The sequence below is a fragment of the Neomonachus schauinslandi genome, chromosome 6 (genome assembly GCF_002201575.2).
Source record: "Neomonachus schauinslandi chromosome 6, ASM220157v2, whole genome shotgun sequence".
In the NCBI taxonomy this organism is placed as follows: Eukaryota; Metazoa; Chordata; class Mammalia; order Carnivora; family Phocidae; genus Neomonachus; species Neomonachus schauinslandi.
The window spans coordinates 131,992,242-132,010,495 of NC_058408.1; the positions used below are offsets into that span (position 1 = coordinate 131,992,242).

Genomic DNA, 18,254 nt, shown 5'->3' on the forward strand with positions numbered 1-18,254 from the left:
AAGATTAAAGACTCCTTTGAAGTTAAAAGGAGGAGAGGGGGATAACAGAGATGGAAGGGGGCAGGACACACACACACACACACACACAGAATCTATTACTCCAGAAGGTGGTAGACATGAAGATGGACCCCACACAGCCAGCAAAGGTGGTCTGGAGCCAGTATTACTTCATTTATTAGAAACACAAATCAGGTCATCTTAGCATGGTGGCGATACAGAGGATTTATGATATGTATAAAAGTCATACCTTTTAAAAACAGTATCATGCATCGCATATCATTTGATTCTAATGACATTCTTGTGATGAAAGTCAGAAAAGGAATAAATGGGTTCAACTTCCATGTATTATTCAGCCACATGCTTTTTCCCCACTTACTATCTTGGACAGTTTGCCCCGTAGATTGATCTAATTCACCGTAAGCCCTCCGTTCTACAGCGTCGAGGTACATTCTGAGGAGGTCAGCTACCACCTGCAATGCCCACGCTTGCACGTGTTTGGCGGTGAAGCTGTAGTTAGGATCCGCAGATTATGGGTGAGAAACAGAAGACCACAAACAGCCAGCGCCCTCACCCTCAAGCTGGGATCCCTCAGAGCTGCCGTGCTGGGGGGTCTGGTATCAGTGGGGGTGTGGCTCAGACTTCTGTGGAAGCTGAGTATCACCTGGGGGACTCACCTGCTCTAGGTCCTCAGCCGACCGTTTGTTTTCTCCAGTCGGATCCTGATAGGGCAAGACAAAGAGCTCAGCGGCAGTGGGTAAGCCAGGGAGCACCGCCACCAGGATGTGCTGGCCTGGGACCCCGGTGGCCTGAGGGAGAGACAGAAGCTCACATAAGTTCTGCAGGAGAAGGTGGTAAGGATGCATGGAGTACTCGCGGGCAGTAGGGCGGCAGGAAGACACGGTGGGTGGGGTGGGCAAGCAGGCAGGCAGGACGTGAGCCTCATGGAAAGGGACATGACACAGGGTAAGGCAGCTGGAGCCTGCGTCCATGGCACTTCCAGGGGCTAAGACAGTGATTTCTCCCTGCGGGAGGTGGGTGCAGCATCTCTCTTTCTGCGGGACAGATGGCAGATGCAAGAAGGTTCAACAGTGGCTTAAGGCCATCTAGGTAGTGCATGGGGACGCTGAGCTTGGAACTTGGGTCTGACCATGAAGCCCTTCTTCAGCCTCCCTTCGCCTGATACTTAGCACTCAGTAGCCCGGGTCACAGCTAACGTACTGTTTTATGGCCCTCCCAGATTTTAAACTCAGAGATTATATCTGAATCATCCTCATTATGTATGAAAATGTTGATTGAATGATATCTGATTAAAGATTTCATTGTGAAATTCAATAGAAAAACCCCATTTGATGAGGTAAAGGTAACTGCTTTTATATCCCATTCTGTTACACAGTAAAAAGGAAGAAAACTGCAAATATATTGACCTCAAGTTGTACCTCTTGTAGGGTTTATTTGAGTCCGATTGACAGTAGGTACCTCAGGGCTTAAGGAAGTAGTCAAGTGTAACTACTCATCTCAAAGACAGGGTGGGCTTCGAGGAACCAGGGGCGGGTCAGCTGCCTCCTGAGATGGGGTAAACAAGGAGCCTTTGAAACTATAAGGGATCGACCCCTCCACCCTATTACACCCTGTCCTGAGACACGTGGAGCCAAACGGTTTATTCTGCGTTTAGCTGATTATGCTATGCAGCAGCCTGGAAATATTGATGAGCAGTAATTTCTAGCCTTCTGGACAGCTGGTGGAAAGGTAGAGGCCCAGGGGATGTGATCCCTAGACTATCAATGTGAAGAGAATGATGCCTGGAAGATTGGTCACTGCAGGGCTAATGCTTGGTTGATAAATCACCTGGGGGAATCGGGCAGCTACCTGGGAGGTCTATAGGGTCATAGATCCCTAGAACACTACAGGTGGAAGGGAGGGGGATGTGGACTCATTGAGGGGTGTAAGTCCTCACTCTTGGACAGCAGAGGAGAGAAACCCATAGTCACACCAGGGACAAACAGCTCCAAGGGCAGAAGGATCTATTCCAGCGAGGCCTGAGGGCTAGTTGATGCGCCCCCTGGTGGCCCTAATGTTTAGCCACACGGCAGTCGTGGACGCTGAGTCATGAAGACAAAGGTAAGGTGGCATTTACACAGAGGTGCATGAAGACAGCATTCTCCACCCCACTGTTCCATGTATCCCTGTTTTTCCACGGGAGAAAGCAAAGGATGGCCATAGAATGGAGAGGTTAGGAAACCACAAGGGCAGTCTGACTCCAGAGCTTCACTTTTAACAGTGTGGCCGTGGCCAGAGCACCTTAAGTCTCTATGTTCAGTTTCCTCATCTGTAAAATGGGAATGATTATTGTAGCTACATAATACGCTACTTCTTTTGTGATTAAATGTGCTAAAAAATGCAAAGCACTGAGAAGAGTATGGGAGTACTGTAAGTGCTAAATCAATATCAACACAGATAATGGCCTGAGTATGGGGAAGGCCAGCCCTTTGCCAACAGGCTGGATGTGAGATCTGTTTTCTGAGCAGGCGGTACCTGAATGCCTTTATCCCATCAGCACTTTGTGTCACAAGGCATCATGTGCTGGGTCCCGGAGACAGTGTATAAAACACCCTACACGGATTTTCCTGTTAGGCTAAGATGCCGCCCTGGGGAGAGGGAGCTCATCTCTGATTTTCTGGGTTTGTACAATAAATCCGAGCAGCTCCACGAGCAGATATTCCATTCCTCTGTTCACTCATGAAATTGTATGTTTGCAGGGGGTGATGTGCCTAAAAGAAAGTGTTTTCTCAAACTGTCAGTGATACTTACTCAGACAGGGATAAACCTCACCACCTTGCTGTTCTCCCAGAAACCACAGGGGGCCGTGTTTCACACGTACAAACCCAGACCCTGGACTCAGACCTTTTGCTTCAATTCACTACCTTCATCACTCACCAGCTGTGAGACCTAAGCAAGTTATTTAACCTTTCTGAACCTTAGTTGCTTTGCCTGCAATAATCCCTTCCTCTTGGGGCTGTGAGCAGCAGAGACATGCCTTTGAAAGAACAGGGACAGAGAGAGAGGACTGATCATCACGTGCTGAGTGCTCACGCCTGTGAGGCTAGAGCCCAGGGCTGCTCTCGTGAACTGCATTCTCGCCGTGCCCCTTCGGTAGTGGGCACAGTGGCTGATTTTGCACTTGCTAGTGACCTGAGCACGAACCCTGCCGTATGAAGAGGACGGTCACAAATTTCCATGTGTTTCTCCTCTGAGTGGAAGAAGAGTTTCGTGAGGCTCAAGGACCGTGTGTTTGCTCCCAGTTTCATCACCCCACCCAGAGCACCTACGCTGTGCCTGCCCATGTGGGGATCAGCGGTGCAGACAGCAGGTGGCCAGCAGACCTCCCATGGGCTCCAGCTATTTCCTGGCCACTCTTGGCCCAAGGGTCCCTCCCCGTGCAGCTCCTGGAGGATAGAGAGAGAATGTGCTCCGGCGAGAGAAGGAACTGTCTGCACTCACTTCCACCAGGGATTTTTTGATGACTCGGCTGATGTCCCTCCTCCACTCAGGGATATCAGGGTTGTAGTCATCCAGGTTCGGAGAGAAGGACAGGCGAAGGGATCGGAATTCCTCTGGGGATACAACAGTAGGGTGATTACGCAAAGTCCAATAGGTTCCTCGAAAGTGTGTTATATATTGCATGCAAAGCCTTGACAAAGGGCCCTTTTCCTCCCCACTCGCCAAAGACAGCCTTCTAGAAGACAAATCTGCTATTCCATCTGAAATCTACTGTCTCTCCCAGCCCTCATTTTCTAAACCAGAGCTGTAGGTCTGGCCCATGCCTCGCTCTGCAGCCTCTGCCCACTGGTCCCGGTTCTGGACTGAGCCCTCGAGGACACTAGAGCCCCGGAGTGCCCTGGATGCACCGCAGGCTTCTGACCCTGGGCCTCTGCACACACTGTCCCTCCCACAGAATGCGCATCCTTTCTCTCTGCCACGCACACAGCGTTCAAGCTCTAGTTCGAGCACTTAGCGACGGCATACTCTCCCCCGCCATGGTTCAACGTTCTCTCTCCATGGCACTACTGTGTCTTGCACACATTCCCATTATCATTATATGATTTTATAATTATTATATGATTACATGATTATAATTATTACTAGAGTCATTCTGTTGCTATGTTTTGCTTGTATGGAAGTTTTACTTCATGGAATTTTAAACTCCTTAACTCAAAGAATTTGTTAATTGTCTTTGCAGCCTCTGAGTTCATCTTGGTCCTCCCGAAAGTAGGATGGGATTGCAAAAGCAAGGGTGTTAGGAGGAGAAGATGGGGAGGCTGAGGAGCGAGGGAGCACTGCAGCACTGAGATGCATACGTGACACTTGTGGAAGGGAGGGAGGCTTGGTGACCGCCCTGAAGCGTGAGGAAGGTCTGGCAGGACTGTCAGGGAGCCTTGACTCATGGCAGTGATGGAGGAGTCCCCTGTGTGCCAGGGATGAGTCTGCCTTCATATGCCTGTCACATTCGGTCAGTGGCTGTGGTCAGCACCTGAGAGGCATGGCCTTGGCCCAAGACAGTGATGGGTTTCAGAGCCCAGCCCTGGGGAACTCAGCCCCAGACAAGTCGGGTCATGTCACCACCCTAACACCTGCTAGTGGCTTTTAGGAAAAAAAAAAAAATCAGCTTCTTCACCATGGCCTTCATCATCCCATAGAACCCAGGGCCAAATTTCCCTGCTGCCTACTCCAATGCTCCTCTGTGCTCTAGGACCCCTCTGGGCTGCCATGCTCCTTCCCTCATGAGCACATTCCACTCTCCAGATATGGCACAGTCAGCTCCTTCTCATCACCCATCAGTCTCTCCCAGGAGAAACTCGGCCACTAGCAAACTGAGTTACCCTCCTTTCTGCTACCTCAGATACCCTTCATCATATGACCCTATTTGTCATCTTCGCACTCCTTGCCACTTAAATTCTTTTGTTTTTACTGTCTGTCTCCCACACTGAGACATAAGGTCAATGAGGACAGGAAGGTCGTGTTCCTGGCCCCATGAGATGGTACCAAGCAAATGGTAGGTTTTCAATTATTAGCTAATAATTGAATTAATTAATAAACAAATTAATAAATTTGTTAAATAAATAAATACATAACACTGGAGGCTCTCTGTAATTTATGCATTTACTTATTCAACAAACATTTCTTTCTTGTTTAAAGCATGTCTTCATGTTTCAGTAGGGGCTCAGTGATATCCGTAATGCTGATTATACATTCAGGAGACATAAAAGCCCACTTGCACATTTCCTAACAATGCTAAAGACTTATCAGACGCAGGGTTTGAAGATTCTTAAATTACAGGGGGTGTATTATGGCAGTCAGCCTATTTCAAAGATGTATTTTTCACAGCTTGACTATTTTATGAGACACTGGTCACCTATGTGAACATCACTTCAGTTCTGATGTAGAATAATGAAATTCACCTTAATTAGTAACATGGTAAATGGGTGTACCCAAGGAATCAGCCACTGAGTCCTAACTTTTCACTTTAAAGATATAAATTGATGTCATTTTCACTTTCCCTGAACCTCTTACCCAACTGTAGAAACTTCATCTACAAGGGAAGCTGTTTATCTTAATAAAAAGACACAAATAGAAAAATAATGTGGCTCTCTCTGTAATAACTTAGCAAGCTCAGTAGCAGGACACAGGAGTGTTATACTTAAGTTTACTCAATAAACAGGTGCATGTGGGAGCACTAAAAAAGGTAAATACCAGTAATAAACACACACAGACACACACACACACACACAGTTGAGCTTTGGATGCCATCCCTCACCCTGGTAGTTGAAAACCCATATTTAATTTTTGACTCCCCAAAAGCTTAACTACTAATAGCATACTGTGGACCAGGAGACTTACTGATAACAGAGTCAATTAACACATATTTTGTATGTTAGTTTTCATATACAGTATTCTTACAATAAAGTAAAACTAGAGAAAAGAAAATGTTATTAACAAAATCATAAGAGAAAATACAGTTATAGTCCTGTACTGTAAATGTACAGTACAAAAAAATCCATGTATAAGCGGACCCTTGCATTTCAAACCTGTGTTACTCAAGGGCCAACTATATTTGTGTGTGTGTGTGTGTGTGTGTATTTGCAGCTGCTGATGCAGATGAATTCTACACATTTACATTTTCTTTTTTGTATTTAAAAGCAAACCTGTGCCCTGAAGCAAATTAAGGAAAACAATGCAAACTAGATTAACTAGATTTTCTTTCCTGCAGTTTATTTCGTGGCTTTGGGTGGACAGTTTTTCCCCTGTCAATTTCCCAAATATAATGCTTCCTGCAGTCTGACCATGAGGGCCTTACTGTTCCCCTCAGCTAAAATTAACAAGTCAGGAAACGACAGATGTTGGCGGGGATGCGGAGAAAGGGGAACCCTCCTACACTGTTGGTGGGAATGCAAGCTGGTGCAGCCACTCTGGAAAACAGTATGGAGGTTCCTCAAAAAGTTGAAAATAGAACTACCATATGATCCAGCAATTGCACTACTGGGTATTTACCCCAAAGATACAAAAGTAGGGGTCCGAAGGGGTATGTGCACCCCGATGTTTATAGCAGCAATGTCCACAATAGCCAAACTGTGGAAAGAGCCAAGATGTCCATCAACAGATGAATGGATAAAGAAGATGTGGTATATATATACAATGGAATATTATGCAGCCATCAAAAGGAATGAGATCTTGCCATTTGCAACGACGTGGATGGAACTGGAGGGTATTATGTTGAGTGAAATAAGTCAAACAGAGAAAGACATGTATCATATGATCTCACTGATATGAGGAATTCTTAATTGCAGGAAACAAACTGAGGGTTGCTGGAGTGGGGGGTGGGGTGGGAGGGATGGGGTGACTGGGTGATAGACACTGGGGAAGGTATGTGCTCTGGTAAGCGCTGTGAATTGTGCAAGACTGTTGAATCTCAGATCTGTACCTCTGAAACAAATAATGCAATATATGTTAAGGAAAAAAAAAAAGAAGAAGAAGAAGGTAGCGGGAGGGGAAGAATGAAGCGGGGGAAATCGGAGGGGTAGACGAACCATGAGAGACGATGGACTCTGAAAAACAAACTGAGGGTTCTAGAGGGGAGGGGGGTGGGAGGATGGGTTAGCCTGGTGGTGGGTATTGAGGAGGGCACATTCTGCATGGAGCACTGGGTGTTATGCACAAACAATGAATCATGGAACACTTCATCTAAAACTAATGATGTAATGTATGGGGATTAACATAAGAATAAAAAAAAATTAAAACTCAAAAAAAAAAATAAATAAATAAATTTTAGACAAGTTTCTTCCTGACTGCAGGTCTCTGATGTCTCTTTACTTAGAGCATTTACTTTAGAAAACCTGCAATTGTAAATTCCTTCTCTGCTCTTCTGAGATACACACCTTCTCCAACCCAGGAATGTGTCTCTCAGGAACCTGGGAGGCATCTCTTTGAAATGTAACCATCAAGAAAGATAGAAAAAGAGTATGGAGGTTCCTCAAAAAATTAAAAATAGAACTACCATATCATCTAGGAACTCCCCTTCTGTGTATTTACTAGAAAGAAACAAAAATACTAACTTGAAGAGGTATCTGCCTCCCCACGTTCACTGCTGCATTATTCACAATAGCCAAGATATGGAAATGACCTAATTGTCCATAGACAGATGAATGGATAAAGAAAGTGTGGTATAGACATACAATGGAATATTATTCAGCCATAAAAGAAAGAAATCCTGCCATTGGTGACAGCATGGAGGTACGCTAAGGGACTTGTGCTAAGTGGAGTATGTCAGACAGAGAAAGGCAAATACTGTACGATCTCACTTATATGTGGAATCCAAAAACAATAAAAACCAAAACCTCAGATACAGAGGATTGGTGGTTGCTAGAGGCAGGGGTTGGAAGGTGGGCAAAATGGGTGAAATGGTCAAAAGGTACAGACTTCTAGATATAAGTAAGTCACAGCATGGTGACTATAATTATTAATACTGTACTGTAAATTTGAAAATTCTTAAGAGAGTAGATCTTAAAAGTTCTCATCACAAGGGAAAAAAGAATTGTGACTACATACAGAGCTGGAGGGTCACTAGATTTGTGGTGATCATTTCACAATATATGCAAACACTGAATCATTATGTTGTACACCTGAGACTAATATAATGTTGTAGGTCGACTGTATCTCAATAAAAGAATAAGATCGATATACTATTGCCATGTATACTATGAGAGCAAGGAAAGAAAAGGAAAGAAATGGAGGAAGGAAGAAAGGCCCTCTGTCTCCTGGAGGGTAGGAGCCTAATTTCCAGAAGCACAATTAACAAACATGGATGGTCTAATCACATTGATAATCCCCTCACCCCCAAATTCCTCCAGTACTTTTCCATTAGGTCATCCCAGGGTTTAAAAATATTCAACTTTTGTTTCAGTTGAGTTCAATCTTGCCCGTTGAACTCCGTGTGATATAATTTGTCTTTAATAGGTCACACGTGTCATTAAAATGTTCTAGTGATATATATGAAACTGACACTTCATCTAACTGAAGACAAATTAAGGATGTTTGCTCAGAAATTTGGTTAGGGGAGGGAAGACCACTTCCTTGCTCAAGCTTTGGATGAAGAGACCGTTTTTAGTGAAGGTAACTCACTGGATGGAGAGTGATCCACTCTTGGATGACACTGTTCGAGACATTTTAGAAGAGGAATAGGTAAGCCTGGCGAGGGAGTGCGAGGTGGTTAGAGACACCCCTTCTGGATTCAATTCCTAGGCTCTGTTTCTTATAGTTATTTCATATTTTCTCATTTGCAAAATAGGAGTAAAAATAGCATATTTCTCATAAGTCCGCTTAGAGGATTCAAGGAAATATATTTATTGAGTGCTTAGAAGAGATCCTAGTAAGGGCTTTGTCAATGTTAATTTCTATCACTACCATCGCTGTTATTATTATTACTGGAGCTGTCACTGAAGAGCAGGATGACTTGAAACCAGAGATTTCCCACTTCTGAGCTACAATTTCCTCTTTGGGAGATGATGGGATGGGCCACATAAGCCCAAAGACCTTCTAGGTTTAACAGTCTCTCCATGGTTTTGATGAGGCTGCTGATTGGCTTAACCAAGAGGACACGTGTGGGGAGTCATGGGTCGTGATGCCCATGACAGCCAGGAAGGAGAGAGAGGAGAGAGAGAACCTCACATGGAACAGCCATGAGAACTGGTTAGTGGGGTCATTACAGAGCATGGGCCCTGGGTCTAGATGGGCTGGGTTAGAAGCCCAGCTCCGCCACATATAAGCTGGGACAAGTTACCTGCCCTGCTGAAGGAACAAGAGTAATAACATCACCTACCCTTTGTTAGGGTTGTTGTGAGGATTCAGTGCATTCCCAGAGTACAGAAAGGAGATGCAGAAGGAAAAAGAAGCAGAAGCTCTCCTCCATTTTGTCCACCTGGCTGAGAGGTCTCCTCATTGACGGGACCTTGTTAGGAAAACCACAGCCCTGGTTTGCTTTCAGTTACTGTTTGGACTTCTCAAGCCTCTTGCAGGCGGTTGGGGGTGGGGGGCAGTGGGCAGGGGAGGGGAGGAGGGAGGAAACATTATGAATCTAATACGATTCCTAGGGCATTCGAAGAATAGTGTGCTCAGACTTTTTCAAAGTTCCTTACAAATTACTTTTTGAATTTGAAGGTCCAGTTGGCAAGATGAGCAATGAAAAGCAGAATCTGCATCAGAACCAAATAATTCTGGGACTGGGGCAATTGATATTATTTGGACCACTAGCTAGTTTCTCTCTCTCTCTGTCTCGATCCCTTCCTCCCTTCATCCCTCCCTTTTGCTCTGTCTCTGCACAGCATTTACCTTTCCTAACTTCTTTTAAATTCTTGTTGTTTTAAATTTTAACTTTCCATGATGCATATGTACCACTTTGATATGAGCAATAAATACACTTCACGTTTTTATCATCCACTAATAACACTCAGTGCATACCTATCTTTCTCTGCAGACAAAAATTACCAAAATGAGATCAATTTGTATAAACTGTTTTTAATCCCGCATTTTCAGTCAGTGATCCCACCTTTCCACTTCAGTAAACTTTTCACTCCATGCAATACTGACTATATTCAACTTCCCAACCGATTAGAAGATTGTTCTGTACAGCTGTTTGTTCAAACTAATATCCAATCTAGGATGATACGAGACATCTGCTTGTGTGGCCCCTCATCGCTTTTCATCCAGCAGAGTCGGTTTTTGTTTTTGTTTTTTTTTTTGATGATACATATTTGAGGGAGAGATTTTCAGAATATATAGATATTGGTATATTGTTCTTAATAATCAAGACTCTTAAAGTTGAATTTTTTTTTTTTTTTTTTTTTAAAGATTTTATTTATTTATTTGAGACAGAGAATGAGAGCACATGAGAGGGGGGAGGGTCAGAGGCAGAAGCAGGCTCCCTGCCAAGCAGGGAGCCCGATGCGGGACTCGATCCCGGGACTCCAGGATCATGACCTGAGCCGAAGGCAGTCGCTTAACCAACTGAGCCACCCAGGCGCCCTTAAAGTTGAATTTTAAAAAAGCCTCAATATTAACTATTTTCTTTTCTAATGGGTTTTTGTTATTCAAACACTGCCAAAATACCAAATGGAATGAATCAGCTTTACGTGTAATGAAGCTCATTCTATCTCACTTCAGGTGAGTGAGAGTAGAAGAGCCATTTCAGAACACAAACCAATAAAGGCTCTGGGGGTCTTGGGGCCATAACTGTGCTGGTGAAACCACATCTCCCCCAAAGGAGGAGACCAGACCTGACTCAGCTCTTTCTCCACCACCAGCCTCTGTTCTCTGGGTGGAGGCCTGGTGGTCTCTGGTAGCCTACAAGCACCCTACCGCCCTAAGCGTGGGGCCAGCCAGGGGCCCATGCACACAGGCACTCACCATACACCGCGATGGTCTTCGTGTCTTGCAGGATGGCGTTCCCAGCTGAGACCTGCACTGTGATGGTGTTCATCCCTTCCGAAGTAAACTTGAATGATATGCTTCCCTCCAAGGTGATCAGAGGCTGAAACAGGGGAGGGCACAGAGTGAGGGGACAGCTGGCCAGACACCGATGAGACAGCCGTGAGCTCCGAGCCACCAACCAGCCACTTAAATCAGCACAGGCTCTTCCCGGGGTGCCCCATGCAACTGGCTCCATCTGCTTGCCCGTCATCTCCAGTCCGGGCCAGAAAAGCATTATTAGAGCCATGACCCCAAGCGACTCTGCCCATTCCCTGTGACTAGGACACCTCTCTTCTGGTGTCATCCTGATTCAGGGCTGGGGAGATGGATAGGTCTTGCTTGCTGACTCCAGTTAAAGCCAATGTTCAGCTCTGGGGTAGAAAAAGATTGGCGTCAGAATAAGATACACTCTATTTGAAGAAAATCAGCAAGTGCAAGAGAGCGGTTCTGCTGGAGGAAGACAAAGCTTTCTCATCCTGAGCAGCTCATGCCAGTGCCCTTTGGGGAGGCCTTCGCCCGGACTGCCTTAACTGACATTTGGAAGCAAACTGTAATCTCTGAGAATGGAGGAAGTTCAAAACGGACCTGGCAGCCTGGCATCAGGGGAAGGAAAATACATGTGGGCATGGGAAGGCCTTGGATCCGGCCTCCACGTGAAGCAGCTGAACGAGGCGGGAGGAAAGCCCTTCACGTGTGTCCTCCTGGCTTTATCATCTGTAAAATGAAGGCCTTAGAGTAAATGAGGTTTAAGGTCTCTGCTACTTTTAATCGCAGGGCATGTTTTGGGAAAAGAGAAAGGGTAAAGCTCAGAGAAAGGAGCGACCACATCTGATTCAGGGGGCCTGGGGGCCGGGCTGTAATAAGTATTTGTTGCTTTTGACTGTCTGGTATCTACTGTTTTTTTTGGGGGGGGGCATTTTCCCCCTTCTCTTGGTCCATGTGGTTCCAAGGAGGCTGACTTCAACACCTCTCTTTCTACCCCGAGCACTGGGAAGGCTTGGTCAATGATACTCCATCCTGGGACTTCTGTTCATTTTCTCTGCTTAGCTGTGAGAATATAAAGCTCGGGCTGCTGCTAAGGTCTTTGCAAAGGGAAGGCCAGTTGGAGAAGAAGGTAACATGGAGGAAGGCACAGGTGAGGGGCAGGGGTGGAGTGGTGAGAGAGAGACAGAGGGACAGAGGGAACACACTGATGAGATTATTGGAGCACTATGAGCCTGCTGTGCCTGAAGCTAGGACTACCCCTGGACTCTTGAGTTACATAAGCCCTTTCCTTCCCTTTCTCCCTTCAGCCAGTTTGAGCAGAGCTGCGGCTAGATGCTGCATGGAAGGCTGACCCACCTCCGTCTTGTTTCCGTACCACCACACGTAAGTAAGGGTGCCCACTTGGCTGGGCCACAGCACTGCTGTTGCGTTGACCTCTTTGTTCTTTGTGGTGACAAAGGGAAGAGACAGGTGTACATGCTCCAGGGGACCTGAGGCACAAGAGAAAAGACGAGGCATAGAGAAGGAAGAGCTTTCTCTGCTTCACCTTCCCTGCTCTGAAGAGAATACATATTCGTTCTGGAAGCCTCCAAAACATCACAGTCATACTCCCTGAGGAAAGTGCTAAGGGGCTTTCCCTACTTTGGAGGAAAGCTATCTTGTGACCCACTGTGTCTCAGTATTTTCCATTTACTGATCTTTCTGCCAGACCTAAAACCTGAGTTATTTATGTGTAAAACTTTAAAAACTTACAAGTAATTTATGAATTCCTTAAATGAAGAGGCATAATATGAGGATTCACAGGAAGATGCAAAGTCTTTCTAAGAGATTGTATCCGTGCTGGTAAACCAGGATGATGAAAACCTCACGGACTCCATGTGTGTGGCCGTGGGGGCAGGGGGTGGTGGTTACAGCACAAATCTCCAAACCATTCTAGATGTCATTATTCTTGACTCTTTGTTGGGATTTCCAAGATCTGTATATGTGTAAATCTGTGTGTTTGTGTGTGAGAGTGTGTGTATCTCTCTGCAGGAGTATATGTAACACCACCTGGTTCAAACTGTTTGGTGTTGAGTTCAGTTTGTTCAGGGTCAAGTATGCATGAGCAGGTAGAGACAGCTTTGTGGTTCTCTGGATGTGCTCAACTAAAAAAGGGGATGATTCTACCTATGGAGATCCATTAGAGAGAAGCCTTGATCAGATGCACAAACCCACAAAGCTATGAGATCTCTCTTCAGAGAGAACAAGTAGGGACCTTCCTCTGACCCTTGGTCTTCCCTTTGAGTCACTTCTCCTAGGCAAAAATGCAGTTTCCTCTGAAGTGAACGTGGCAAAAATCTGTCATCCCACCATTATTCCATGAGGTGGAGAAGAAAGTGGTACCTTTCCACCTAGTTTAATCACCACCTCTTCTGCTAGATCTTTAAATGTGTTTCCTACAGGACTGACTTTGGCCTTTTTTCCCCTCCATATACTGTTCTGCTGAGTAATCTCATCCACACCCTGACCTTCAATAATAAACTACATGCTCATAACTCAAAAACCACCTACTTGACTCAGGACTCAGTTAGGAGCCAGATGTTCCTAAGAAATTCATTATTCCCCCCTGCCCATTTTCTATTCTCCATGTCTTGATGAATGGAAACCAATGTTTATCCAGGGGACCAGCCCAGAAGCATAAAGTCAATCTGGATTCCTTATTCCTTGCCCCCCATTCTATGTTGGAAACCACTGGCTTGGTTTCATAACTATCTCTGAGTGAGAGCTCCTCTCACCGTCCCCAATCCTTCCCTAGCTCATACAGCTGGACTGTCATGAGCTGTACCAATCTTCCTGCCTCCGACCTGCCCCCAAGCTAATCCACCCTCCTGCTCTATGTGTTCAGTGTGTGCCTTCCTCAGTAATAATTAGTTGCACCAAGTGCCAGGGTCCTCAGCCCCCAGAATAAAACATATAGTCCAAGGTCAGGGTAGAGCAAGTGCAAAGATCTTGAGGGCGAGGTGGTTCTCCATGTTTGCAGAATAGAAAGAAAGCCCAAGCGGCTGCATAGAGAGATGGAGGGAAACAGTGGGAGCCAATGAGATCTAAGAGGGATTCAGGACACATAGCATATTGTTTTTAGGCTCTGAAGTATGCATATGTGTGTTTATATGAGTTCATTCTTACATGTATGCACATTATACATTCATACCACATATGGCAATGACTCTGTATCTTCTCACACTACAAACTGTTGTGAGAGTGATTTTTTAGAAAGCCAAGTTGATCATGCTACTTGTTTGAAATTAAAATTCCTACTACCTAATGATGATGATGATAGTTAACACAAATTGATGTAAAATTTGTGAGACAGAGAACACAGGCTGCAAACTTTCGGAGGTTAAGAGTGTTTCACATCTATCTTTGTATCTAAAGACTAGCATAGTTCCTGAGATGTAGCAGATAATCGAATGTTTGTTTGGTAGGTGAATAGATGGTGCAATTTCTTGTTGCTGCTTTTGTCTATGCTTCTCTCTCTTTAGAGAATTAGAGGCTTGGTGACCAGCATACAGAATAGAATTGATTTTCTGGCTTATAAGCCATATGATAAGAAGTAGTTGTTCATAAGTCAGAATGGTTCAATGTGCTAAAAAAGGGCAGCATCTACTGAATGATGACCATGTGCCACATATTCTGCTAATGACTCTTTTCATTCTCATTTGCTCCTCACAACAACCTCACGAAGTAGGCATGACTATCATTTCCATCTAGAGATGAACAAACAGAGGACAATGACTCTCCCAAGGTCACACAGCTAGGAAACATCAATTCCAGGGTGTGGGCCGAAGCAGTTTGATTTTAAAGCCCATGCTCTGGCCAGCTGACAAAGGCTCAAAAAGATCTCTCCCATACTGCACTTTACACGTGCTCTCATTTCTTACATGGCTCTCCTGTTTCCTATCACTCAGTTTGCTCCAGCAGGTTCTGCCTTGTTCTGCCCTGAGGCCGCGGCATAGACTCCTCTCTCAGGGCACCTGTCAGCCTTTGAATCTCAGGCCCAGTGACCAGGCTTCTGGAATATTCTTTCTGACTCCCCTGATTGGAGGAGAGTGACTCAGCTAGAATACAAGGACTAGATAAACTCTCTTAAGCATGCCGGTTCCATCCTAAAGGGGTTCATTTTCTGTGTCTCTCTCACATATGAGTACTGAATATTTTTTTAAAGTCTGACCTTCAAAGTAAGGATGGTGTCTGTGTGTCCTGTTAATGGCAAAAATGGAATCTTCTTCGGGAAATGTGGTCATTAATTCATTCAACAGTTTCAGAGGGCTGCCACATGTCAGGCATTATTCTAGGTGCTGGAGACACCTGCTACTTGGTGGAGCTCATGTCTTATTGGGGGAGACGGGCACTGAACACATACAGCGGGGGTAGGTGATAGAGTGCTGGTTTTGTCTCTCAGGAGAAATGACATGTGAGCAGTGACCTGAATGAAGTGAAGGAGTGCACCACATACTCTTCGTGATGCTCCAGGGTGAGGGCAGGGCAAGTGCAAAGACCTTGAGGAGGAGGTTTGCTTGCCAGTTTGAGGAACAGCAAGAAAGCCCAGGTGGCTGCAGGTGAGAAATGGAGGGAAAGAGTGGGAGCCAATGAGATCTAAGAAGGATTCAGGACTCGCAGCGTATCGGCTAGTCGGCCCTGAAGTATGCATATGTGTGTTTGTAGGAGTTCATTCTTGCAGGTATGCACATTACACATTCATTCAAATGTGTGCAATTTACCTTTCATATTCCTGCCTTGTCCTCTTGTACTCATTTACTTTTCAGGTGCTTAACACACCTAGTTCCTGCTGCCGAAAAGCCTATCTTTTAAGCATCTCTTCTACGTACAGAGGGTGCAGTCTGCACTAAGCGAGCTGAGCTGCGGAAGTACCACTCCAGCCCCTGGAGGCCCCCAGCTGGCTGGCTGCACTAAATCCAGAGCTGAACAAGCCAGCAGACGTGGCTCCAGCAGACAGGTGCCTGTGATGTGCAAAAGAGACAGCGGGTGGCGCTGCATCATTCCATATGAATCTTCCTGGCAAGGTGGGTGAGGGAACTGGGAAATTGCCTGTGGAATTGGGTCTCCCTCTTTCCTTGCTTAGCCCTAATGTGCTATAGGAAGCAGCTGACATTTGTGAGGCTGAACATCGTGTGTGTGTGTGTGTGTGTGCGTGTGTGCACGCACGTGTGCGTGTGCATACACACACCTGTAACGCTTGGTCTGGACTGTCCCTGCCATTTGTTTTGGAGACAGTCTCTTCTGTTTGTCTGAAATGTGAAAAATCCTCTAGAAGAAATAAGAGTTGTTCAAAGTATAAAGATGAGATCCTAAAACGGAGTTCCTTAAACTTCAGTGTGCAAAAGGATTATACTAATCTGTTCAAGGCAGATTATGATGCACGCTTCTAGGAATTCCAATATAGCAGGTCTGGGATGAGGCCTAGGATACTCACTCTATTTTTATCATGTAATTCTGGGGCAGGTGACTCGTTAAACCACTTTACAAAACCCAAGTCTGCCGTTTCTTGGCTAATATAATAATCACGTGAAAAGTTGCAAAGCTGCGTGGGTTTTCAAGAAAACAGTCACTCTAACACAGGAACAGAAAGACATCTGCAAATAGCACCTGTGTATGGAGGTAATTGGGGAGATTTGGGAAGAACTAGGAAATCTGTCTCATCGTTTTTTGCTTTTTCAAACCTCCCATTCTGCAAATTTGCACAGTTTTCAGTGACTTTTTTCTGCGAGACTGGCTGAGATGGGGCAGCCTTCTGAGCAGAAATCTGCATGTCCTCTAAATTCTGCCGCCTGCCCCGCCGGCCGAAGGCAACACTGGCTGCGCCATGTGTCGCGTTCGTTTGCCAACTAGCAGAGCGCAGTAAATCCTGTCCCCAAGGACTTTCCAACTGTCAGGGTACAACAGATGACCCAGTCTCCCAGTGAGAATGGCTGGTCCACGCCTGGGAACATCGGAGCAGGCACATCATCCCCATCTGTTTCTGATGACCTTTGCAAACCCATATTAAAAAAAACAAAAAGAAAAACAAAACAAAACAAAGCCCTCTGGCCTTCGGCTCAGGTCATGATCCTGGAGTCCCGGGATCGAGCCCCGCAGGGCTCCCTGCTCAGCAGGGAGTCTGCTTCTCCCTCTGACCCTCCTCCCTCTCATGCTCTCTGTCTCTCATTCTCTCTCTCGCAAATAAATAAATAAAATCTTAAAAAAAAACCCAAAAAACAAAAAACAAAGCCCTCTGATTTGGAATCAAATCACCCTTCTGACCTGGAGAGGAGAGAGAGAGTATACCATCAAGTCAGGCAATGGGGGAGAATTCCAGGCAAGGGGAGGGGTCCTGGTGACAGAGGCAGAGGGCAGGCGTGGAAAATGAGCTAAGAGTTGCTGCTCCGAACCCACTAAGTGTTGCTGCTCCGAACCCACTAAGTAGAAACACACGCACTGCTTTGTGATAATGGAGAGGCAAGCTTTACTAGCTGATGGGTCACAGCATATTTTGCTTGAAGGAACCTTTGAGAAACAAGATGTGCCTTCTCACATGACAGAGGAGAAAACCTAGGCTCAGAGAAATGGAGTGACTTGGCCAGGAGTTCAGGCCAGCATCTGCACCTAACCACTCCTAACCCAGGCCAGTGTTCATTTGTTTTTTCTACAAGAATACCCCCTGCCCTCCCCCCAGGCCCTGGGACTGCAGCACCAAAAATTGCCATGATCCCTTTCAGGTTTGAGATTTGGGGGAATCTTAATCACTTATGGCCTTGTTCTGACTTCCTCTTAGTGTAAAATAGCATCAAAGACAAGGTCCTTCTCCAATCTCTGCTTTCTCCTTCGGAAAGCCATGCCCATCGTTGTGCGAGGCAGAGTCCTGCTTTGACAGAGTTAGTATGAAAGACTTAATTCTTATGGCCAAGGTCAGGCTTAGAAAGGGGTTCCATTATATGAAGTATGCTTATCCGAACACTGAACCCAAGATGAGCCTAACAAAATTAAAATCAGAGCACAAAACTTCCCCTTACAAAGCATCTGCCCCTACGGTAAAAGTCACACTGCTGAGCCCCTCAACTCGGCTAAAGAGAAGACAAAAAAAAAAAAAAAAAAAGTGAAAAAGAAGCTTATTTCTTTTAGAAGTCCTGGCATCAGCAACCTTTGATCTCTGTGCTGGTTTCCTTCCCAGGGTCAAGTAAACCTGGCAGAGGGCCAGGGTAGGGAACTAGCCCTCA

At 45.6% G+C, this 18,254-nt stretch overlaps 1 protein-coding gene across 4 annotated transcripts in view; it reads right to left on the reverse strand.

Moving 5' to 3' along the window:
* The window catches only part of SORCS1 (sortilin related VPS10 domain containing receptor 1), a 510,277-nt gene that overhangs the window by 27,569 nt on the left and 464,454 nt on the right, over window positions 1–18,254 (reverse strand). For all 4 annotated transcript variants that reach the window (XM_021699529.1, XM_021699531.1, XM_021699532.1 and 1 more), the window contains exons 20-23: window positions 12,358–12,491; window positions 10,954–11,077; window positions 3,499–3,611; window positions 675–806 (exon numbers count right to left, since the gene is read on the reverse strand). In XM_021699529.1, coding sequence (XP_021555204.1) covers window positions 675–806; window positions 3,499–3,611; window positions 10,954–11,077; window positions 12,358–12,491 — 503 coding nt within the window. The remainder of the gene's footprint in view (window positions 1–674; window positions 807–3,498; window positions 3,612–10,953; window positions 11,078–12,357; window positions 12,492–18,254) is intronic.